The 26485-nt window shown below is 41.2% G+C and overlaps 1 protein-coding gene across 1 annotated transcript in view; it reads left to right on the top strand.

The window, feature by feature from the left end:
• Nucleotides 1-1578: 1578 nt before the first annotated feature.
• Nucleotides 1579-26485, top strand: part of KLHL14 (kelch like family member 14) — a 99285-nt gene continuing 74378 nt past the window's right edge. The window contains exon 1 of the mRNA XM_060119555.1: nt 1579-2507. Coding sequence (XP_059975538.1) covers nt 1579-2507 — 929 coding nt within the window. The remainder of the gene's footprint in view (nt 2508-26485) is intronic.

Below are 26485 nucleotides of genomic sequence, written 5' to 3'. Positions count from 1 at the left end.
GACTGGCGCCAGGCAGGGCAGAGTGGGCCGCAGTGGAAGGGGCAGGTCCGGCGGGATCCCTCTGAGCCGGGCGGCGGCGGCGGCGGCGGCAGCGGCTCTCCCGGGCTGGCGGGCGCGCGGGCAGGGTGTGGGCAAAGGGTCCCTTTCTGCTCATCCCTAGAAGGTGCAATTACACATTAAGGACCTGGCGCATCGATCTCGCCCCCCCCCCCCATCCTGCCCTCCTCCAACTGGATGCGGGCGGCTCAGACTTTTTACACAAGTAGTTCCAGGGCCGGGGGAGTCGGGGTGCCCGACTGGGGGGTCTCGGGGGGGCTGTACCGAGGGGCTGTGAAGGAAGCTGCGGCTTAGGCGGCAACGCTGGATGCAGAGATCCCACGCCGTACTGCGCCCCCCACCCATCGGATAGCCCCCAGCCCCTCCCCCAACACCTGCCAGTTAACTTGAACTTCTCATAGTTACAGGAGTTAAAGCCACTGCGCCCAGTGCCTGGGAGGGAGAACCGTCCACACGAATCCCACCGGGCCTCCCGGCTCTTGCTCTAAATCCACCCCAGTAGCTCCACTTCCTTCCTCCTCATCTTCCTCGGTGCCGCCCCGCGGGGGAAGGGGAGATACACGCCCGAGCTTCCGCGCTTTGAAATGCAGGGGGTGGGGGAAGGCGGGGGAGAGGGGGTCTGGGGCTGGGGGGATTCTCCTGCCAGGTTTAAAGGCGTCTCTGGAAAATTAGCAAAACTGAGCGGTGACTGGGGAAGCCAACAGTTTGCGAAGCAGGGAAGCAGGCAGGGCCGGGGTGAGGGAAATGAGCTAGAATTGATAAGGACAGCGACCGCCTCTGCCGAGTCCACTGAGCTGGTCCTCACCGCGCTCCGCTGCACTTTCCCGGGAGAAGAAAGGGCTTTATCTGCTCCCTCAGACTATTAGTCTAGGAGTTTCTCGGGGCAGCACGGCTAATCGAAGGGGTCCCCAGCTTTTGGAGGGCTAAATATCGCCCTCCCGCACGCCTGTCGTGTCCCCGTTCCCACCCCCCAAAACTGGACCAACTGCGAAAAGCAAAGCTGCGGGCGCGAGTTGACCTGGAAGCTCCGCCGACGGTCGCCTCTGCGCTCTCGGGCCACCCCCCGGCTCCCCACTCCCCGGCCTCTCCCCGCCCCGGCCCGGCATGGACACGAGCCCACGGGGTGTCTCGGCCTCAGCCGCCACTTTGCCGTCGCTGCTGCCACCGCTGTCGCTGCCAAGAGCCGAGCCCGGGTGGTTTTAGGAAAGTGGGGGACGAAGTGTGTGGGCGGTGGCGGGAGGCGTAGTAGGGAGCAGAACGGGCGCCCGGACCCCAGACAGGGCCCTTCTGGTGGCGCTCACGGATCCAGCGCCTTCAGACCTCCTCCGAGGGTCGGGGTCCGGAGGCCAAGCTGAGCACTGATTGTGGTTCTTCGCCCTCCCCTCCCCTCCCCTCCACACCCGTCCCCACGCCGACCACACCCCACCCCCTCCACTACCCTTCTCCCCTTCCTCCCATCCCCCACCCCTGTCTGCCAGGTCGGAGGAGGGTTTAAAGCCAGGTGCGCCGAGTCAGCTCGCCATGTCCAGATCCGGGGACCGGACCTCCACCTTCGACCCCAGCCACAGCGACAACCTGCTGCACGGCCTCAATCTGCTGTGGAGGAAGCAGCTGTTTTGCGACGTGACCCTGACGGCCCAGGGCCAGCAGTTCCACTGCCACAAGGCCGTGCTGGCCTCCTGCTCGCAGTACTTCCGATCGCTTTTCTCCAGTCACCCCCCTCTCGGGGGAGGGGTCGGCGGCCAGGACGGTCTGGGGCCCCCCAAGGACCAGCAGCCGCCGCAGCAACAGCCGCCGCCGCCGCAGGAGGAGCCGGGGACTCCTTCCTCCTCCCCCGACGACAAGCTGCTGACCAGTCCTCGGGCCATCAACAACCTGGTGCTGCAGGGCTGTTCGTCCATCGGGCTGCGCCTGGTGCTCGAGTACCTCTACACGGCCAACGTGACCCTCTCCCTGGACACGGTGGAGGAGGTGCTGTCGGTCAGCAAGATCCTGCACATCCCCCAGGTCACCAAGCTCTGCGTGCAGTTCCTCAACGACCAGATCTCGGTGCAGAACTACAAGCAAGTGTGCAAGATCGCCGCACTGCACGGCCTGGAGGAGACCAAGAAGCTGGCCAACAAGTACCTGGTGGAGGATGTGCTGCTGCTCAACTTCGAGGAGATGCGCGCCCTGCTGGACTCGCTGCCGCCCCCCGTGGAGTCGGAGCTGGCGCTCTTCCAGATGTCCGTGCTGTGGCTGGAGCACGACCGCGAGACCCGCATGCAGTACGCGCCCGACCTCATGAAGCGCCTTCGCTTCGCGCTCATCCCGGCCCCCGAGCTGGTGGAGCGGGTCCAGTCAGTGGATTTCATGCGCACCGACCCTGTCTGCCAGAAGCTGCTGCTGGACGCCATGAACTACCACCTGATGCCCTTCAGGCAGCACTGCAGGCAGAGCCTGGCCAGCAGGTATGAGACAACAAAGGGGGGGCGGGGGGCGGTGGGGGAGGCGAGAGGCCGGAGGGAGGGGAGGGGGCAGGCAGGAGGGGGATAGGGGTGGGCTGGGCGGGAGGCTCAGGCAGGCTGAAAACAAACGAAAACAAACAATTCAGACTGTGTGGGGAAAGTTGATTTCGAAGTCCCTGAAAGGTCAACAGGAAACTGGCCTCACAGCATCCCCAAGCGCTAGAAAGCCCACGTTCTCAATATCCCCAGAGCCGGAGATGTGGGACTTGCGGGCTGAAACTGACAGGCAGGTGGGGTCAAAGGCCAGGCAGTTAGAGGTACAGCTTTGGAGCCCTTTTTTATCCAGGCTTCCCTATACATCTCAAAATATGCTTGCTTAAGAAAAAGGGTTCTGTGATGAGAAGTCCCCATCCCAGTCCCCCTCTTTCCTGCCTTGGGCAAGCAGAAGTGCTAGGCGATGCTCGAGGAGGAAAGCTTTCATTCATTCTGACACTCAAGTTATTTTCTGTTTTTCAGCGACTGGGGTTTGCTTAGAGCTCTGAAAGGCTTTGTCTTTTAGGGTGGCTGTTAGAAATTCTGGCACCCCCATACCCAGGCAAACTTTTCTATCTTGTGAAAAAGCAAAACCTTTCCTTACAGCAAAGCAAGAGGATTCGGGGTGTCAGAGTGAATCCTGCCTAGTAGTCCCATGTCAAAGGGAAGCACAGTTGAAGACTGAGAGGAGGGGAAGGTCATCTAGCTGCAGTTAGGTCTGTGCGCCTGCTCTGAAGTCACAAAGAAGTTGGAGAGTTGTTATTGTTGTTGTTGTTGCTATTTGGAATGTGTCCCCTGTGTGTATTGAACGTGGGATTTCCTGTCAAAGTGGAGAGAAAAATAATGCCTTTGAAAAATGCTGCTGAGATTAAAAAAAAAAAAAAAAAGACTGTTGGAATTGAGAATCATGTTTTATTGGCTCCAATTTTAAACGCCTTTTTAAATGAGCCCTGGCAGAGGGTTGCTTTCTCTTTTTAGAAGAGAGAAGCAGTATCTTCTCAGTTTCTCATGATAAAACATCATGATTCCAGATGCCAGGCTCTCCCAGTCTAATCCACCTAAGTGCTATGTTAGAAAGTACATGGTTTAAGAATCCACCATGGCCTTTTCCCACTCAGAACGATGTCTTAAACATGGGGTCCACTTTCTGCAGCCTTATGGAATTAAATGTTTATTTTTTCCATCATGATGTTCTTACCAGACCTAGGTAACTAAACTTTTAGGAAACTGGAAGATATTCTCTACAGTTGTTTAGGGAGCACTTGTATTCAGGTGAGGCCCACGGGAGGAATGGGAAATCTTGAACTTAGAAATCTTTTAAGTTGATTTTTCTACTATTTGTAAGAAATGAATTGTAGTGTCAGAACATGACAGTTAAGACAATAACACAAATGAGGATCCAAACTCATGAGCTTGAATAGTGAACACAGGAGTCCAAGTGACAAGAACATGGAATGTATTTTTATTTTGTAAGAGTTCCAGTTTGCCTAAAGATCAAGATGGTAAGCTTAATGTGACACGCAAATGTTACCACACCAAGGAACATTGGTGGTCAATATTCTGTCATTTTAACTTTTGTGAATTATAAATGACTTATAAATGACTTACAAATATACTTAACTTAGCATGTATCATACTATTAAGTTATAGTCCTGAACATACATTTATTCATATTTTTTAAATGTACAATCTAGTATAAATTCAGAAACCCAGAAGGATAACAAAATTAAGATTTAACTTGTTCTAAGGGTAATTTGGGGAAATAAGCATTATAAATTTGATCCAATAAATAAGCTTGAAGTCCTCATTGCACTTTTACCTGATAAATATGTCCTAGGTTTCAGTGTTGGAAGAGTTGACTTTCAAAATGCAAAATCCATTTCCCACCTTAGTCTGGATTCAGCATGCCAGCTGGGGCCTGCTGGCTCTGTCCTGGCGGATGGCTGAGGTACTAGGCTGCCTGGCTCCGTGACGACACCGTCCAGCTTCACTGGGCCATATCATTTGAAGGATATGTAGTGGCGTCTGACCACTGAATGCTTACAAGTGTCATGGTTGCTGCAAGAATCTGATACTTCTGCAATAGGAAGAAAACTGTGTTTTCCTTTAAAAGCGGATGATACGGAAAATAGTCCATGTGAACCTATTGTTGATCTCAAAGTAATACAATTTAGACTTTGTTCCATTATTAGTAACTGAAGCATTTTAATTTTAGGGACTAATTACATTATTCTAATTTTAATTCACAGAAAGAATGCAAGAATAACTACCAAGATCTTAACTTAAATATAGACAAAAATGCTGTAAGTTGCAACCAATAGTATGATATCAGCCCATTTGTTATAGCATCAGAGCAATATAAAAATGTTCTCTCAGCCTTACATGTAGGCTAACAGAGGGATAAGTGTGTTAAACGATTGTTTTTGAAATTGCATCACCTTTATTGAAGACAATTGAATGGAAGGGCATTGTATTTATTACTTTTTATCCACCTGTAGTCTAAATATGAAAGAGCTCCTCAAATTCAGAGAAGGAGTGGGAAAATTTAAATTGGCCAGTCTGTTGGAATAAGTTCAAAATACAAGCATATAGAATAACTTCAGAAGGAATTTACCTGTTTAAGAGTACATGTTATCTACAGAATGTAGGGCTATTAATATAACAATATTTTAAATATTTTTTTAAATTATTGAGTAATTTTGAATTTTTATTAAGTCTAGAAAAATAAAGCAAACCAAGCATAGAGACTTTGTAAATATGGAAATTAATTTAATTTTTGTCCTAGTTATTTAGTTTTTCTGATTATGACATTTATACTCAGATTCATATTTTACTTTAGCAAACTAAGCATTAAGGATATTAAAAAATAATAGACTTATTATCTTATATTAAAATATATACATAACTAATTTAAGACCACAGGACTTGGATGGACAAAAATTAAAATATTTTGAAGTCTTATTTCTTATTTTCATATTGCTTTATTGCAAGAAATGGGACACTTAAGAAATAAGTTTGGAAAAAGTTTCTGGGAAAGTCATTATTAAAGGCTTCTAAAGCAAAAAAATTTAATAAAGTGACATGACATACAACATTTAATGCATTAAAAAGTAAATATCAAAAGACTTGTAGTATAAGTTTAGCTTAAGTAACCCAAAAAGTTTTTTTATTTGTATTTAAAAAAACTTTTATGCATAATTTAGTAATTGTCCCAAATAAATCAAGTTGGACTGGCTTAATTAACTTCTCTTTTACATTTTCATTGCACCTCCCACAATGTAACAGTTAAATAAACGTTTAGTGAAAGTCGAAGGAACTAAAATTATAAAATAAGAAAGCCTCAGTGTTACATTTTACCAAAAGTTCTCCAGCCTATGTTGCTATTGCACATAACAAAAGTCCACTGAACCTCCTCCAGGAGAACACCTGTAATAGAAAAGCATTCATAAAAATAATTATATTTTTAAAATATTTAATCACCAGCTATTACAGTCCTGTATACAGGCCTGTATTGAAGTGTAATTTTGAAGAGATTATATTTTATAGACAATAAAAGGCTACCTTATAAAGATTTCACTTTCTGCAAAACAGTCTATTTAAAGATTTCATATAAATTAATGTAAAAATCTATTTAAACATCAGAAATACTAATTATCTATTTGCTAAAATGACTTGCAGTGAATAAAAAGCCATTAGAATTCCTTAAGGCACAGTTTTGATTCCTGGTTTTGGTGCTTAGAAAATGTTTCTTTAAACGTAGGACAATATTTTCTATTGATTCCCTTCCTAAGACCTGAATAACAACCTTAACAAAGCAAACTAATCTTGTGTCCACGCATCCTCTAAATTGTGATTTCCCTTTATGTCAATTTGATACCCTCAGATAAGAACTTGTTAGGTAGTTAGATTTTGTATCAGAAGTCACTCAACCATTCAGAATACAATTTGTTTATTATCTAAAACAGGACCATTGATTACAAAATTATATCACAGAAATGGGAGCCAAATAGTTATATCCTACAATCAAAAAGCAATTAGAGTAGATATTAGTGCATTGCATTGGCTCAGAGGACTTACAGACAATAGTGGACATGTTCAAATTTTAACTCATCTTTGTTTTTTTTCCCCATACTTATGAACACATTGAGGTTCACTCATTACCTTAGCTAATTTCTAAGTATCTCAACTTTCTTATCTTAAAAATACAGTGAAAAATGTTACTTTACTTACAACAGTTACTTCATACCAGATGATATTCTAAGCCTTTTACAAATATTAAGTTATTTAATGCTCATAATAACCCTAAGGGATGGGTACCATCATTTGTTTCATTTTATGCATGGAAAAACTGATGCACAGAGAAGTTAAGCATTTTGCCCATGGTTGCACAGCTGGTAAGTGGTAGAGCCCAAGTCTGAGCCCAAGCAGTTGTGGCTCTTGAGTCCGTGTTCTCATCCATGGTGTTCTGCTTCTTACTATGAGCCTCTCTATTCCATCATATAATCTGGCGATTGACCCTAGAGTTATATGTAGGTTTAAGACTTCCTTTTTGGAAAGACATTTGTGAGGGTTAAATTTTAATGTATCTGACTTTAAAAGAAGTTAAGGAGATGTATTATTCTGAACCAAAGGTCAGCTTTTTTGTTTCTGTAAAAGGTCTGTAAAAGGTCAAATAGTAATTATACTTGGCTTCAGGGTCACACTAACTCTGTTGCAGCTACTTCACTCTTCCTTGGTAGCACAAACACAGCCAGGGACAATATGTAAAGGAATGAGCGTGGCTACGTTACAATAAAACTTCATTTGTGAGCATTGAAATTTCATGTAATTTTCACATGTTATGAAATATTATTCTTCTTTTGATTCTTTTCCACCATTTGAAATCTAAAAACCATTTTGTGTTGGGGGGGGCTGTATAAAAACAGGAGGCAAGCTGGATTTGTTCTGTGAGTCATAGTTTGCCAAAACCCATCTTAGGCACTTGGGATACATCAGTGAACAAAATGGACACAAAATATTGCCCTTATTCTAGTGGAAAGAATCCCTCTGGTCTTCTTGCTTCTGTTTGGAAGGAATTCAAATCTAAATAATTCTACCATGCTAAGTTAAAATTTCAGCTTTCTGTAGTAAGACTTAAGAATTTGAATAGCAACCCCAGGAAGGTAAATGGTGATTAATTAAAACAGTGAATGCGTTGCTCATTTTTTTCCAACATACTAGATATAGAACCAACTAACATAGATTGGTCATTATTCAGAATAGGCTTTAATATCATTGATCTGGTATTTTAATGATTTCCAGGAGGAAAGTAGAGGAGCCAGGTACATTTAATACACTGCTTTCTGAGACTGACATGTACATATTGAATAAACGAATCTAGACATATGAATGACCATGTGAACAATTATTTTTCTAAATGCCAACCTGTATCTCCAGCTGCTGTGATCAAAGGGCATTCTTGGCAGGATTCCTGACTTCTAAGTGATTGAGTATGTCTATAGAACCTCCCTGCCCTCTCCAAAGTAGGTAACCTCTGGAGGAGCGTGCGTGCTGCTGTAGGTTTGGCTTATGTGTCTATCTCCCCAACTAGATCAAGTGCCTGGACTGGACCCCAAAGTGTGAGTTCAGTATGAATGGGTATTGGTTTTAAATATAATTGTGGTGGACACTTAGGATTTGTTTCAGTTTCATGTGAATTGACAAAGCCAATGAAAGATAAAAATGGAGGTAATTTTAAAGATGATTACATACACACACACATACACGCACACAACTGCTATTTGCCAGTAATAATGGTACCTATCACTAATTGAGCACCTACCATGAGTGAGCTTGACATATTACTTACATTCTTTCTAGTCCTTTCAGTCTTTTAAAATATTAGACAGTTGAGGCTCAGAGAAAATAAGTTGTCCAATTATCTGAATAATGTTGAGTTGGGAGTCAATTGTCATCATCTGAAGAATAGTCTCTTATTATGAGTGCATATTGTAAATATGGCCTCTATGAAAAGCAAACTCCAATCTACACCTCCCATATCTTTGTTTTACCACAGCACAGTAGTGATTAAAAGTTCCAACCCTCTAACGCATTTTCAAACCACCCAACCAATGAAGAAGAGTGAGAGGAAGATAGTAGAAAGCCCAGATTTTTTCCTACTGGTCTACCATACTCAATTAGTTCTGAGATTAAGGGGCTAAATAATGAGATTGCTGAGATTTATCACTATGATACTGACTTACTAAAAATAAGATGAGCCAATATATTTTAAATAAATCAATAAAAATAAAAACTTTTCAGCTTGACTTTGAAAAATAATTGTGAAAATAAAACAAACCAAAACAAAGCCTTGGAGCTTGTATTGGAACCAGGAGATTCCCCCCAGCCCCCTAGATTTCTGTGCACTGGAGTCCTAGAGAAGCTATCAGCTTTGTTTCTGTGAAGACAAGAGAAAGCGCTTCACATTGGTGATACTTACAGGTGATAAATACAACAGGTAGAAGCCAAAATTATAAAAATATTCGTATGTTTTAATAACAGAAAATAAGATTACTCTAACTGAAATTTTATTCTGTTTATCTTTTGTTTCAAGAAAATCATTTTAACATTCGCTACACTGTAGTGTTTATGCCTTCTGTCATTCATTTGGAATTTCAGAAAATATATTCAGTGCTATGTCATTTCCATTAACATCCAAGATAATTCTTGATGCATGAATTACTAATGATGATTTCTCTTAAAAAAGAAAACCAAACAAATAAGCACTGTTATGATATGGGCAGGACAGTGAGTTAACCAGGGGAAGGACTCTCGGTTGTAACATATAGTGAATCCATCTATTTTACTGTAAATATCAAAAGGGCTTATTTACTCTCAAATATTAATGACAATCAGGTTAGAACTATTTGCAACATTAGAAGTAAAGCAGAAAGGCACTAGAGAAAGCTTATTGTAGTTGGGAAATGAAAATAGCAAATATTTGTGATAGAGAGAAAATAAATCAAAGGGAAGTAAAAAAAAAAGAAGAAAAAGCAGCAGTAACAAAAAATGCAAGGAAATATGGGAAATCAAAGAAATTATTAAGATATAAACCATCTGAAAAAGAAAAGAAAAGAGGGCTTCCCTGGTGGTGCAGTGGTTGAGAGTCCGCCTGCCGATGCAGGGGACACAGGTTCGTGCCCCGGTCCGGGAAGATCCCACGTGCCGCGGAGCGGCTGGGCCCGTGAGCCATGGCCGCTGGGCTTGCGTGTCCGGAGACTGCGCTCCGTGACGGGAGAGGCCACGGCGGTGGGGGGCCCGCGTGACGCAGGAAAAAGAGAGAAAAAAAAAGAACTAGTAGTAAAGGAGGATGGGCAAGAAAATTCTAGAGCTTGGAGAGTAGATGCTCAATATTTGTTGGACTAATAAGCACAAATTAAGAAGCATTTAAGTCACTACATAGTGAACATATAATTTGCAGAGTTACAGACAAAGTTCCACTAAAAGGGAAAAAAACCTCTTTTCCTCAAAAGAAAAAAATTTTCAACAAGAAAATAATGGTCAGTCATGGACCCTTCACTCCTATAATTTGATTCAGTTCAATAATTATATATTTGTAATCTGAGTTAAGATGTTTTATAAATAACTCTTTGTTCTTGTGCTAGATAATGCAGTAGCTTCAGAAGCATCAGGGTTTAAAGGGCCAGTCTGTTATGCCAACAGGAGGAGATGAAAATGTAACTGTGTTCTTTGTAAATCTTGATTCGCAGTATAATTAGAGCTGGCAGCAGACCTGAGAAACAAGGGGACCTTCATGACCTTGGGCAGATTTTCTAAACCCATGCCCATGGCCGTGCCATGCCCACAGTGGGAATTTGGGGTGATGCACCGAATTTACCACTAACAAGAAGTTCTACCACAGAATATCCCCCAAACTTATACTGAACATGTATAACACACCAAACTCTGTGCTATGCTCTGAGATACAGAGTGAAGAAGGCAGACACATTCGTGACTTCATGTGGTTTACCATATAAGGAAAAAGTAAATAAGTACACAGATTAATCACACTGGTAATACATGCTATAGATTGGAAAAGTGCCATTTGCTGGGAAACGGTATAACACAGTGCTGTAACCTTGTCGGAGTGGCCAAAGAGTTCTTTCTCTACAGAAGAGGTTTAAGATGAACTTTGAGAGATGAGATATCCAGAGTAGTGGGTCTGGGGGAAGGCAGGGTCTGCAGGTGGGGAAGGCACAAGCTGAGAAAGGAGTACGTGCGTGAACACTAGGCAGCAAAGAGTTCGGTACCTTCCAGGGGCTGAATGGAGGTGTGTGTGGCTAGAGATTGTGCACAGAGGGTTGTCCAAATCATAGCAGAAGTTGTGGGCTCTGCTAAGGATTATCCACTGCATGGATGAATTCCATATGGAAAAATCAGCGTGCTTTTATACTTGAATGGAGTAAATGATCAATACTATATTGGAAACACTGCCGCCTTTGAATTCGTAAACCTAAATGTGTATCTTAGCTCTACTTTAGCTGAGTCCCAAATCAGTAAAATGAGTTAAGAATTATAGTTCACCTTCCTGGGGTTTTGGTAAGGATCAGCTCAGAATGTGAAAAAACTCCAAACAGAAAGTGCTAGTTGTAATTGATTTCTTTTTAATTTTAAAAGATACACTAAGCAAAGTTACCTGAATAAGTTTTTGCCCATCTAGAAAACTCTTGAACATATTTGTGATTTCACTAATAGCATAGAAATAGTCAGACTTCTAAGGACCTAAGAGTGAAGTTGGAGGGACCCGAAGGTGAACACAAGGTCATCAGAAGGAAGTGGGAAAATCAGAATTTTTGATTGCTCTCAGCAATTTATATTTCATTCCTGAAAATGATGGCCTTTTTAGGTGTAAGAGTCTTCATTTCTTCCTTCCACAGAGGAGAGTCCCTCCTCTTTTTAATCTCATACATTCGATGTAGGGCTTCGTTTGCTGCCGCTCGCAGAGCCTCTGGCGTCCGCGTCTGGCTCTCTGCTCCCACAGCGCCTGCGAGCGGGTTGGTAAGTTACACCTGCGCAGGGACCGGAGCTTCCTCTGAGCTCAGCTGGGCCACCGTATGGAGGCTGGCTCACTGGAGGCTGCAGAGAAGTGAACTGAAGAATTACAGTCGGTTTCACTTCCCTGCCTTATGTGCCTTCAGGTGCCTCTGAAGACAGAGGAGGCCAGTGAAATGGAGAGGAGGACGAAGAGAGAAGACCTAGGTTAGAAAAGAAAAGAGTCCTTGAAAATGTAGAGGCATCGTTGAAAGATGCGGAGGGACGGGTGCGTTTGCGTGTCTGCATGCGTAGCCCCCGACACTGCGTACTGCGGGCTGCCAGCTTGAAATTTTCTGTACGGTGCCTTCTGAGAGGTGTTTTTATCAGCTAAAGGTCTATTTTGCATGTGGGTGGGGCCGGGACAGTCAAAGATTCACAGTCTGGCACTAAGTGAGGAATTCCTGGGTTGGGAGGGTCCATTTTTCGCCAAAAAGAAAAATAGTCGTATTTTGTAAATCCTGCTTAGAACAAAGCAGCAGACTCTGCCTGGCCCTGATGTTTAGCACCCCTCAGAACCAAGCACACCGGAACATCCTGGGCAAATGGAAAAGATTAGAAGAGGGCATGGAAAACCTGTGAGTCAGAGAGGGAAACTTCGAAGGAAGAACTTGAATGCTTTAGGATGCACACTAGGACCTCAGCACTTCCTACCCCATATGCATGAACAGGGGGCCATGGAGACTGTGAGAGATCCCAGCCAACACTGGTGTGTTATAGAGGCAGAAGTGTGAGCCTCCTAGCAGGGACCAATTTGGTGGATTGGTTACTATGACAACTGTACCACTACTGTCAGTGGCAATTCCTGTAAATTCCCTGTCTTAAGGTTTTCACAAGGGTTCACTCCAGAATAACATCTGTAGGTACAGACTACAGAGTAAAGCTAGGAGATATAGGTATGGAGAGAAAGGGACTATGACATAATAGGAGGTACAGATAAAACTGTTATGTTATAGTGCAAATATCTTAAACAGTTCTATAGCATAGTAATTAAGACCTAAAATTCAGACAGATGCTGGTCAAATCCCACCTTGACCACTTAAAAGCTGGCTCTCTTTGGGGAATTTACTTAATCTGTTTTCAGATTGCTTACCTCTGAAATGTAGATAATGATACCCACCTCATCAGGGCAATTCTGAATGTTGGAAGAATGTATGTACTACACTTAACACAGTACCAGACGGTAAACACTTAATCATTGATAGCTTTTATTCTTATAGGAATAGTTCTGTTTATATCCAATTTGCCTTTCTGTTCACTTGTTAGGACTCCTAATTCCATACAGGATGTTCATTCAAGGGCTGGATTCTCACAGTCTGGGTCCCAAGTGCTGCTCTGATAGGTGATAAGGTTTAGCTGACAGTGGCCGTTTTATCCACCTTTGAGTAAACTACAGAGCTGAGGCCAGTCCTGAGTCTGATCCATTCCCTGTTCTATCCATGTCAGCAATTGGAAAAGTTAGAAAAGCCTTTGTGGATTCAGGTTGAACAGCTTTTTTGAGGTGTAATTTACATCCAACACAATTCACCCTTTCAAGTGTACAATCCAAGGAGCTTTAGAATATTCACAGTGTTTGCCACCATCACCACAATTAATTTTGGAACATTTTTACCACCCCCTCCAAAAAGACTCCATACCTATTAGCAATCAGTCCCCATCTGGCCCTGCCCCTTGCAGGTGTAGGCAACCACTACTCTACTTTCTGTCTCCATAAATCCATAGATTTTCTTATTCTGGACATTTCATATGGGATATGGCATCATGCAATATATGGTCTTTGGAGCTGGCTCCTTTCATGTAGCATAAGTTTTCAAAGTTCATTTATGTTGTAGCATGTAACAGTACTTCATTCCTTTTTATGGCTAAATAATATTCCATTGTATGGATAAACCACACTTTATCCATTAGTGGATGGACATTTGGTTTGTTTCCACTTTTTGCTATTATGAATAATGCTGCTATGAGCATTTATGTATAAGATTTTGTGTGAACTTATGTTTTCATTTCTCTTAGATACATACCTAGGAGTGGAATTGCTGGGTCTTATGGTATCAGTTAACACTGAACAAATGTTTAGCTTTTTGAGGAACCGTCAGAATGTTTTCCAAAGCATCTGCACTGCATTCTCACTAGCAGTGTATAAAGGCTCCAATTTCTCCACATCCACACCCACACTTAATACCGCCTTTTTGACTGTAGCCATCCTAGTGGATGCAACGTGCTATCTCACTGTGATTTGCATTTCCCTAATGGCTCATAAAGCTGAGCATCTTTTCGTGTGTTTGTTAACCACTTGTATATTTTTTGGAGAAAAGTTTTTTTCAAATCCTTTGGCCATTTTTTAGTTTGGTTATTTTCTTTTTCTTATTGAGTCGTAAGAGTCTTTTTGGCATTTTTAGGAGGGCTTCTTATGGTTCCTAGATCACAGCTGGGGCCACCTTCTGCAGGAATTGGGTGTTCCATTTGACAAAAATGAAAATCAAATGCATGCACATGTACAGTGGAAAATTCTCTAGACACTTTTATAAGGCACATATGTCTTATTAAAATTCTTGGTTTTTAGTGTGGCAGAGGAAACTATCTGTGGTTGATTTTGATGTTGTTTGTTTTCTTCTTCATGTGATTATTTTGGCTTTATATTGATTTAGGCATTATATTCCTCAAGTGGTATTCTGCACTTGGTGTAGCAAATCTTTTATTCAAACAAAAAATATTTATTACTCAAGTTATTTATTTACATTGTCTTAAAGGCACATCAGAAATTTTTATTCAAACTATGTTTATACAGTAATTATTTTAGGGAAATGAGGTAAAATTCTTTGACTGCCAAGACAGTGATGACTCATAAGAACCACTGAAGAAGAAGAAGAAATTTTTTAATAAAACCTGAAAAACAGATGCTCTTATTTGAAAGGGGATGCAAAAGTGTTCCTTGTGGGGGTCAGCAGGAAACAGCACAGCCCAGGATTTTCAGTCATGGCTGACATTCAACTGAAGGCTTCTCTATACGTATCACCAAGGCAGTTTTTGACATGGAAAAGCTAAATTCATCATGAGAATAACTTGTCCGGTTTCATCTTTCTTTGCTACAATGTCCTTGCAATTTTCCTTAGGGACAAAAAATATCTACTGCTCTTGACAAGAAATTACTTTTACTACTCTAAGTAGGTTAGGTTACTTCACTGACTCTTTTTTTTTTTTAAGTTTTTAATTTATTTATTTATTTTTGGCTGCACTGTGCAGCATGTGGGATCTTAGTTCCCTGACCAGGGATCGAACCCAGGCCCACGGCAGTGGAAACGTGGAGCCCTAACCACTGGACTGCCAGGGAATTCCCATAGGTTACTTCACTAACTCTTGCTTTGAGTGTATGGATATGGCAGAATGTTCAGAAAATCATTTCCTAAGCTTAATGTTTATGCTTCCAGACGGAACAATTTCTATTTTGATTATGAATCTCTTTGAACAATCAAATTCTTGCTTTCTGTTAAAAGATTTACATGTCTATTACACGACAAAGAAGACTTCAGGCCACCATGATAGATCTGAGTGCAAAGCAGTAGAAATTTTAACGTGGATTTCTTATCTGGCTATTCAAAGGGACAAAGTGTTATTAAAAGCATGTGATAACTTCATAGGTTTTAGTAGCACTACCAACAGATCCCAGGTAAGCAGATAATTGCCTAACTTAGTCACTTTGTGTGTTTAGAAGGCAGGCACCTTCTTCCCTCGGCAGAATTATAGAGAAGATACCTAATTCAGGGTAGTCAGTTCAGAACCCTGAGAAGCCCAATAAACTTCATCTGTCACTCAGATTTTTTTTTTTTTTTTTTTTGTGGTACATGGACCTCTCACTGTTGTGGCCTCTCCTGTTGCAGAGCACAGGCTCCGGATGCACAGGCTCAGCGGCCATGGCTCACGGGCCCAGCTGCTCCGTGGCATGTGGGATCTTCCCGGACCGGGGCAAGAACCCGTGTCCCCTGCATTGGCAGGCGGACTCTCAACCACTGCGCCACCAGGGAAGCCCTCAGACATTCTTATATTCAAAACTTGGAAAGAGAAAGCAGACCAAGCAAAAATAGTTAAACACCACTTTGTTGCACTCAAACTCAAGGTCTGTGATTGCTCCAGAGTTAGGAAGCAGCAAACAAAACCAGCAGCAAGCAAAAATCCATTCCAAGGAAGGGGCACCCCCTGTACAGGAAGAAGCCCCTCACGTCTTGCATCAGCCTAGTCAAACTGAGAGCCCAGGTTCCAGAACACAATAGTCTTTTTGACCTAGAAAGAATAATCTCACCTCAGAAAGATTTTTCTGGAGAGTGCTTCCCATTTTTTATGGCAAGGAAACTTTAGAATCTCAGAACATGAGAAACGTTTAAAATGTCTGAAAGCACAAAGAAATGTATGTCTATAGCTTTACAGACACTAATTAGAGTCTGCCACAAAAGCTTATGGGAATCACTTCTCTCCTTTATCCATATCTGTTCTTATCCCTCCTGGTTGCCCTCCCTTCATTGGAACATTGTTAACCATTAACATTTACTGCATATGTAAGTAGCCGAGCACCAAGCAGAGGAGGAGATAAGGGGTCTGCCTCCCATATTCCAGGTTCTCCATACGGTGAGCGGTCGGTTGGCCGCTATAAAATACAGCTGTTTTGTGGTGAAATTAAGACGATCCTTTCTTAAAGCAGTCATGCAGGTTTTGACCATTGAAGCCTCCTTCTCAAGTGTCAGTTCCCAAAAATAAGTGTGAGAGTCATTGGCATTGTTCTGCCCTGTGTTGCTGTTGGCTGGATTATTCTGTTAAGGACTGTATTAGTCCACTCGAGCTGCCATAACAGAATAAATATGGACTAGGTAATTTAAACAACTGAAATTTGTTTTCTCACAGTTCTAGAGGCTGGAAGTCCAAGATCAAGATCCAGCAGGGCTGGTTTCTGGTGAGGGCTCTCTTCCTGGTTTTCAGACAGCTGCCTTCTCACTGTGTGCTCACATGGCCTGTCCTCTGTATGCAGAGCTGGGGGGTGGGGTGGGGAGAAGAAGAAGGGAAACTCTGGTGTCTCTTCCTCTTCTTATAAGGACACCAGTTCTATTAGATGTGGGCCCCACCCTTATGACCTCATTTCACCTTAACTACCTCCTAAAAGCCTTATCTCCAAACACAGTCACATTGGGAGTTAGGACTTCAACATAAGAATTTGGAGGCAACACCATTCAGTCCAAAACAAGGACCAAGAATAGAACACAAGGAATTATAAAATAGGTTCGAGGCACTAACTGAAATGTTACTTTTCAACTAGATCTATACAGGCAAAATTATCTAGGCAGATGAGCAATTATCCAAGTCAGCAATGTGTTGATAAATCCTCCAATAATACAAACGTAGAAGAGAAAAAAAAAAAGTACAGATCTGCTTTCCTCAGCCCCATAAAATCTTGCCTAGATCAATAGTTCTTTGAAGAATCAACCATAGAGCTTTTTGATTGAAACATATCTTCCCTAGTCCTACCCAGAGATTCTAAATAGATTGATCTGGAACGTGGACCCAGGAACCTGCATATTTAACAACTTCCTGGGTGATTTGGGGACCACACTGTGAAAATCACAAGACTAAACAGATGCTTCTGTTTTCCAATTTGCTACGTATCTATGGACGATGGAAGAAAATACTGATTGCGATTTACTGGAAGATAAGTTTAAGGAAAATTTGTTGCAAAATTAAAAGAAATCAGATTCACTGACATGAGAAAAAGGGAAATGAGTCTTAGGGAAAGTTATTGGAATTACCAGACTCTAGGGGATTTGTTTCCTGTGATGAAATTTGGGTACCTACTGCGCTGGAGAATTTTCAGGATAATTCAAGCCACACAGTATAGAGTCCGCAATTCAGCTTCAGAGAATGTGGTGAATTTTCCCAGAATAATTTGTTTCTGCCTGTCAGAGATCTGATGATTGAAAAGCACAGTGTCAGGGATTGGGTGATCAGGGAGTCTCAGTGGCTTCTGCAAATTCCCCTTCCTTGGGGGGACGTTGGAGAGCCTCCTAGATCCTGCAGATCCCTCGAGCCAGGGTTTCCTTTATCACTTAGCCCCTCCAGGGTTGGTGAAGCAGCAAAAAACAGAAAGAACTGGCTCCCCACAGGGAGAGAGAGGAAAAGAAGAGGAGGATAAGAAATTCCTATTTCACCCACCGCAGCGGGGTGTCCCTAAACTCATCCCACAAGCCACACCTCATCGTCTCCACATCTCACACCCCAGGCTTGCCTCAGTCCCTCACGGCTTCTCTACCCCCAAAATAAGGATAACTTTCATTTATCTTAATCCCAGGATGATTTCATAACATTATTCTTCCCCTAAAAATAAATTCTGGGCCCATGTAGAGGGTATCAGCTACAACTCCCTTTTCTTGAAAATGGATACCTATTTATTGCCATGAATATTCCAAGAGAAGTATGGGGTAATACATTCAGTTACTAACTAACTTTTCTCCCTGTCTCTCTGCATGACCACTCCTGCAGTGTCGCTCCAACTGGCAACAGCCTGCCTGGCAGGAGGCTGGCTCTTGTTACTCAGAGCGAGCTTCCTACTTTCCCCATGAGAAATCTTTCCCTGGAGTTAGAGGAATGGATAAAATCAGTCTCTAGACCCATGAGGTGTCATCAGGCCATTGTCCCCTCATCCTGAATGGCTGAACTTCTGTTTGGGGAACGTGATTTTGTTCAAGATTCATTTTTACTGTTAGGTCTTGAACTATAAGACACAAGTAATTTCAGTGGGAGGTATGTAACATCCTGAACTTGGATTTTCAGTGTCATCATGTGATCTTGTGCCTTTCTGCACTTTGTCTTGTGCAGCAGGTACCAACATTTCCCCAGGTCAGGAAGTCACTCTTTTCTCTTCAGAAAGGCGGCCAGATGGGAGGGAGAGAGAGAGAAGTCTCAATAATGAGATTGGTTCTCAAGAGGGAGCATAGTCTAATAATTGGCCTTTATTAGGGGTTTAAACACAGGCATTACTTAGGAGTCCATCACTGGCATGAGAGTGATGCTTTATCACTTTTCATCACTAGGCTACACAGAGCTTGAATAGCTCCTTGGTGACAGGCTGCACAGAACCACTTCTCTCTTGAGCAAGAAGAAGAGTTTTTTCCTATTACACAAACGTTGGTGTCCCTGCCAGCGTGTTGGGTGGCATCTGTGCTAGTGAGTAGGGAGACCCCGAGTCCCACTTGGAGGCAGGAGGATTAGTCGAAGAGGTCATACTTGCCACACAACTTCCTCCCAGGAATAGGGAGGATTAATGAGATGCTATTCCCATTGCAATTCATGCTCCTCAGAAAGTCACTATGTACTAGGTATTAGAATTAGAGATCATATAGGTAATCAAGCCAAGAAGATATTCAACTACTCTAGTTACCAAAGGAAGCTTTCATCTAGGAGGTTGGGAAGAGAGGGGGATGTGGAAATGCAGTGAGTATAAAGTTGGCTGGAAGCCATTTTTCCTCATGAAGCAAAGGACCAGGAGTAAAGTGTGAAATGCTATGTACAATATAAAGATAGACCCATTCTGGCTTATGAACTAAGCCTTGGGGAGGCTTACATTTCATGGATTCAGATGAGAACCTTAAGACACTTTTGTCATATCTGCCTCTGCCATCATGAACCAGTCTACAGCTTTGGTGTTCAGAGAAATGTGGCAAAAACATCAGCAAACTACCCCACCTGCATGCTGGAGGACCCAGTGACATTCTGAGTTCAGTATGTGTCAGTGAAGAATTGTGGAAGAATGTACTAGTATGCTACAGGGGCTGGGGTGAGAAGTGAAGGGGTGGGAAGATGGTTCATTACAATTGTAACATGCAAAGCTCCAGTCATTCAACATGTTGAGCTTCTCATGGTCAAACCTATAAGAAGGGGCCAAGTTGGAATGTGACTAGGTTTTCAGAGTCACAGGTTTTCAGAATGTGACTAGGGTTCAAGATTTTAAAGTCCTGGCTTCTTCCATTTACTATAGTGTGTCCTCAACTATGGTTTACCTGCCACTGGTAGAATGTGAGGCCATTTCAGATGGTACCCGAGAAACCATTTTTAAATTTATTTTAATTGTTAGGTATTACTATATTTTAACATGTATTAGAGATAAAACACAGTTAACCCATGAAGCCCATGATTCATAAATATAATTGCTAGAACAATGATTCTCAATACCGGATGTATATTAGAATCACACAGAAAGCTTAAAAAGATTTTTAAAAAGCACCGATGCTGGGTCCCACAGTAGATCATGAAATCAGAATCTCTGAGAGGCGCCCCAACCCTAAATATTTTATAAAAGCTCTCCCAGGTGGTTCTAAAGAGCAGCCACCATTGGGAAAGACTAAAACAGACCGGGATTAAGCATTTTAAAGTGATCAGTTTTAAATAAAATATTAAGTAAATAATATACGGATTGGCAAAGATTCTTAAAGTCCTGTATTGTGCTAATAACTGAAATTTGGTAAACTTCCTTCTATCGTGGGTAGCTCCCATTCTGGGGGACAACACTGATCCTAGGTAGCAGGTTAGATTTCGGGGTTAATCAACAAGACTGTCTGTTCTCCAATATGTCACCCTCTGACTCTTGCATATTTTGGTTCAGAAACATGGCTTTTCCTCTTTCCCTTTTGCCTTTTGACACCCCCATCACCACACCCACTGACTGGACCTTAAAACAGATGAGGAAAAAAAAAGGATGATAAGAATCTGTAATGACATATATCTGGATTAGTGGAATTGCAAATGACTTTGACTCTTCTCACCAGTTCGTTCTTTTATTCATCATTTCTTCATTCCTACAACAAGCATTTACTGAGTACCTATGTAGCACTAAGTCCTTTTTGTGTTTAACTATACTTAGAATTTTTCTCAGTGAGCCTGTGTTGCCTTTATGATCAAATGAATCTTAAAGTTACTTCCATTTTAGGAAAACTAAATACTGTATATGACTGACCATTCTCCAGTCACCACGCAGCCAGACTCCTGGTGGGAGAAAAAGTGTCAGAAGATGGAAGCAAAGACATTTTCGGCCATTCCTGAGAATCACAGAAGGGTTGTGTACGAAAGCCCTAGAGACATTTCCTCTGTGAAATGGAAGAAATAAAACCCATCCTGAGGCACTGGAAAAGGTGCCCAAACCCTTTTTCCTCTATTCTTTCATCTGTTAAATGGGGATAATGATACTTTATGTTTACCTACCTCGGAGAGGCATTACCAGGTCTATTTAAAGGCTCTTCTGATGAAAGCTGCTGTGTAATTACCAAGAACAGCTATGATAATAATAAAAAAAAAAAAAACCTAAATACAACAGCAAATCAGCTGGAACAAGTTCTCCAGGAAGTTTACTTCTCTGGAAAAATTTAAGAAAGGGGTAACAGCTCTCCTCTGGGGACTTTTGGGTACCCTTCTAGCTGGAAGTTTAGGGAAGGCTAGCTGATCTGGAAAGTCTCCTCTTGGCTACTGATTTGGGATCTTTCTCTGTTTACTTTTTCCCCATGGTCTAAGCAGTTTCCATCTGAAATTCCTCTTTCAAGTTTTTCAGCTCTTAACTCAGAAACTGTTTTATCTGTGAAAAGAATCGCAAGCAAGGCACTTACCTATGACAGAGAAAGAGAGAGAGAGTGTTTGAGAGAGACAGAGACAAAGAGAGAAAAAGGAGGCTATAATGTAGAGGATATGTGCATTTTATCAAGGATAAGTAATGGGGAATTCTTTGATAGTTTATAAAAAGAGGACTGAAGTAATCGATCATTAATGTCAGGCTTTGCTGAAATTCATTTGACAAAGCATGTAGGGTAAATTAGATGGGAGCAGAAGCTCACAAAGCAAGGACATCACTATTACAAAAGCTCAAGAGAAAGTCAACCCAGCTGAATCAGGCTACTGGCAGCTTGGTTGAAATGAAGAGATATATTTTTTATATATATTGGAGTATAGTTGATTAACAATGCTGTGTTAGGTTCAGGTGTACAACAGAGTGATTCAGTTATACATATACATGTATCTATTCTTTTTCAAATTCTTTTCCCAATTAGGTTGTTACAGAATACTGAGCAGAGTTCCCTGTGCTATACAGTAGGTCCTTGTTGATTATCTGTTTTAAATGTAGCAGTGTGTACATGTTACAGCTCTAGAATTCATAGGATTTGGTATAACATTGACTATAGCAGGAAAATGAGAGAAGAGTCAAGATTACCATACAGTTTGGAGAGTTGGATATCCTAAGGTTTGGGGACTTCCTTAACAGAGAGAGATGGCAGCCAAGAATGAGTGGGTTGAATTTATGAATGAGATCTAGACCAATGCCATTGTAGGAAGCCCAGTGGTTTTATATTTTTGTTAAACTTGCTTGTGCAGTAAACATTCTGACTGTTTATAAACAGTGTACCTATGGTACCTGAAAAGGCTTCTAAACAGTAAAAGAAACTGCCAAAATTCCAAAGATGGATTTTCAAATGAGTGCTTTGTAAGCTTAATAATTATGCATAATAATAATCATTGTCATTTATCGATTGATTACTATGGGAACTACATACATATTTTCCATATGCAACTCAGATGTCAGCTGGTGGCTTTTCAGTTCTGGTAAAAAATCTGGTAAAATTGTTGCAAACCCCTTCAATCCAAAGGCCTGTGGAAATCCAAAACCTGTCTTTGTCTCTGCGAATCCCCAGGGCTTTACATCTTCCCGAATTTCCCTGCCTCCGGATCACTACCAAACACCACTGCTGTACCACCAGATGTGAAATTGCCCATTCACTCACCGCTTGTATAAAATGCTAAGCCATCATAGGGTTAGCAAAGTTCACTGAAGTTGGAAAGTCGTGGGAAAGAGGCGTAACTTCTTCCAGTCTTCTCCAGCCTCTCCCTACTGGATCATGTTGGGAGCATCAGTTTTTTGTTTGTTTGTTTGTTTTTATACATTTATTTATTTACTTATTTATTTTTGGCTGCGTTGGGTCTTCTTTGCTGTGCGCGGGCTTTCTCTAGTTGCGGCGAGCGGGGGCTACTCTTCGTTGTGGTGAGCAGGCTTCTCACTGTGGTGGCTTCTCTTGTGGCGGAGCACGGGCTCTAGGCATGCGGGCTTCAGTAATTGTGGCTTGAGGGTTCTAGAGCGAAGGCTCAGTAGTTGTGGTGCACGGGCTTAGTTGCTCTGCGACATGTGGGATCTTCCCAGACCAGGGCTTGAACCCGTGTCCCCTGCATTGGTAGATGGATTCTTAACCACTGCACCACCAGGGAAGTCCCGAGAGCATCAGTTTTTTGTCTCCCCTCACTGTGCAGAGACATTCATCTTTAAAGGCAACAGCAGCACAAAGTGCCTTTCGTTGGTTGAAGAGACTAGCTCTAGGAGGTGATTTTGTGTATGAGTTGCAGCCATTTCTTTTCCAAATTATGCTTAAATGACTTCATTTAACCCTCACAACATTCCCACTTTACAGATGAGGCAACTGAGGCTTCAAGAGGTTGAATACCAGCCCAAGTATATAAACGTATGAAGTGGTAAAAAGAGAACTTCAGTCCAGGTCTGGCTGATTCTCAAATTAAAATTAACTCAGCCTTTAAAAGAGGGAATAATTATTATCTACCTCCATTTACAGTGCCCCTTCAAAACTGCTTAGTTTTTCCATTACATTTTTGTTTAAAAAAAAAATGGCAGTACTCCTCTGAAGACCATATATGGGGAATTACAGAGTAAAAATCCCAGTATTTATGTATCATTTCAGAGAGAACGAGTTGGGATGACTGAAATATCTAAACCATGGAAATGTGATGCTATTACTTCTAAGTAATACAATTTGGATGGGGACATGGGCTACTCGCTTATCAAACCTGCAGATTACACAAAGGAATAGCTATACTGAGGATGATGGCGATGAGAGGAGGAGGAGGATGGTGATAGACAGCATTTAATTAGCACTGCTGTAAATGCTTTGCATATATTTTTTTTAATCCTGAAGATTAAACAAACCTATGCCTTAGGTCTACTCTTATCCCAGTTTTACAAACGAGATTCAAGAGGACAAAGAAGCTAGCCCAAGGTCACTCATCTCAGAAGAGCTGAAGCCAAAAGTCTGACCCCAATTGTGAGACCTATACTCTTAACAACCAGGCTGTCCTGCTTGGAGAATTGTGATATTTCCAGTAGATATCCCCACTAGAATGGAAGTAACTGCCATGAAGAACAGGGAATTTATTCCTCTTGTTCGCACCGTGACCTTTAGTGTTTAGAACATAGTAGAAACTGGAACATAGTAGAAACTCAATTAATAATTGCTAAATGATAAATTAATTGAAACAGTGTCTCAATCAGTAGAGGATATAAAAGCATTTAAAAAGGGTAATGCATTGATATTTAAATTACTTAACTAGTAGAAATATAGGAGAGGGAAACGCCTGACTTGACAACCTGGGTTGGTTTTTTAAAAACAATCTGAAAAAAATAAATAAATAAATAAATAAAAATAAAAAAATAAAAACAATCTGTATTTGTAGTCAGCTGGAAGCTGTACAGGAACCAGCACTGCATTGTGACAGCTGAAAGACCATTGTGATTTTTAAAAACCCTTAAAAAAATACATCACATCACATATCAATATCATATTTGTTATATTGTGTACAGTTCTAATAAGGTATATTGAGTACATTTTTAATAAGGAAACTGGAATTTTTTTCAGAAAGAAATGGAAATTTTCAACATGCTAAAGAGAAGACATATAGCAACTATCTGCCATTATCGGAGGTGCTGCCATGACAGCACCTTGCTCTTTTTCTCTGAAAGACTTTGGCAGATTCTCAGCTCAGCATAAGGAGAAAAAAATCAATCTAACACAACTATCCAACAACTTTCCACAACAGAGTGCATTTGAAAAACTAAGGTCCACTTCATTATAAATTTCCAAATTAATAAGAATACTTATAAAAAAAAACTGTTGAAAGGATTTCTACATTATGTAGAGAACTGGACCAAATCAGTGGCCTCAAGTCTGGCTGTGTGTCAGAATCAACCAGAAAACTGTGAAACATTATTGATTTTTAAGGCTTCATCCCACTGAATCATAATCTCCGGGAATTGGGACCTAAGAATCTATCTCAAGAATCTTAATTTTTTAATCCCCTCAGATGATTTTGATGACTTGCCAGACTTGGAAATCCCTGAGTGAGATGACCTCAAAGTTCTCTTCTAACTCTCTGACTTAATGATTCTTAAGAATATTGCAGAACATTTTCTTTAATAAATAAATAATGATTTGTTATCTGCAAACTGAACTTAGCCTAAATGTACATGGGTGGCTCTAAAGTGCCAGCAGACCAGCTGATTTCTTAAATTGGTTAAAACGCTTCTTGCAATCTAGTTAATAAAAAATTTTTATATGTATCCTGGGAAGGAAAACTTTATCTGGCCTGTTTCCCAATTATTGAAGTTCCAAATCACTGAAATATAAATAAATGAGACTTTACCATACTTAGAACACCAGTATGATGAAAAATTTGTTTACACCAGGAGGTTTTAGGTTATCCTTCAGTCATTCATCCCTGGAACCAAAGTACCTATGCGCGCGAGCACACACGCATACACACGCACACACACGCACAAATGTGACACATGGTAAATGTTGGGCAATTACTGAGCTGGAACAAAGGAGACCTTCAAATTCCATCGCCTTTTTAACCTTATATTTTTCTTTGCAAGAATCTAGGGACCCAAAGGCATCTAAATAATATTATTAATCACAACATACTCAGCTTTTTAAGTTTCTCTAATTATTTAACTCTTAAATATATTACTTTGGTCTAAGTGGTGCTAAGATGAGGAGTAAAAAGGAGTATTTTTAAAATATTAACAGACTTAAAGAGAACAGATTAATTTTGGCTAAATTGGCTTCCTGTGTAAAGAGCTTCTAAAAAGTATACTATGTTGCCATATGAAGGAACTCTAATTATTGCAATATTGTAGATTTTGCCTAATCTAAAATTAAACCTGTAAGGCTCCACTGGAATTGTTTAGAAGAGAATAATTGAAACCCCCTTCAGCAAGTTAATTCAGATTCTTCTAATTTTACTTTTCTAGTTCACAAGGTATCTTTTTTCATGGTGTTTTCAAATTGAAGTTCACACACATCAAATAAATGGCATGATAATCAGAGGTTTCGATATCCAATATGCATCCATTATTATCTGTCATTATTGTCATTGTCACTATTATAATTGCACGCTGTAAAAAGAATGGAAGCTTTTCCACAGAAATTATTCACATGTATTAGTTTCTAGGAGTAATTGAATAGTTGACATTGCATTTATATCAAAGTAAAATATGTGCTGTTTTTTCTCATTTGTTTTATTCTTAAGAAATAAGAAATGTAGAGTAATCTCTATTAGGTCTCTTTATTTGGATCCAGAAATGTTCACCGTTTTACGTGATGTCTGATGTATATTTTCTTATAACAAGGCTCAAAATAGCCAATATAATTAAAATGATAATTTTCTAAGAACATACAATTATAAGATAACAGGTAGGTAGTGAAACCCTCTTAATTAACTTGTATTTATATATATGAACTCAACAAGTATCTCTGTGAAAAATACTACTTTTCTTTTTTAACTAATCAGGTTTGGCATAATGAAATAAAGCCCACATCGTATTGTCAATACTAAAGATAAATTAATAATAATTTACCTTAGAGTTTACATAGAACTTTTCACTTCATTGTTTTACATAATCCTCATGACAATCCTTTGAAGATGCAGATCAGATATTACTCCTCTATTTAAAGATGAGAAAACATAGGCTCCAAGAAGCCAAGTAAATTATACAAAGTCACTCTGCTGAATAGCAAAATCAG

This window comes from Mesoplodon densirostris, chromosome 15 (genome assembly GCF_025265405.1).
Source record: "Mesoplodon densirostris isolate mMesDen1 chromosome 15, mMesDen1 primary haplotype, whole genome shotgun sequence".
Lineage (NCBI taxonomy): Eukaryota > Metazoa > Chordata > Mammalia > Artiodactyla > Ziphiidae > Mesoplodon > Mesoplodon densirostris.
Note: the sequence above shows the minus strand (reverse complement) of the source record. Positions and strands in the feature narration are given on the sequence as shown.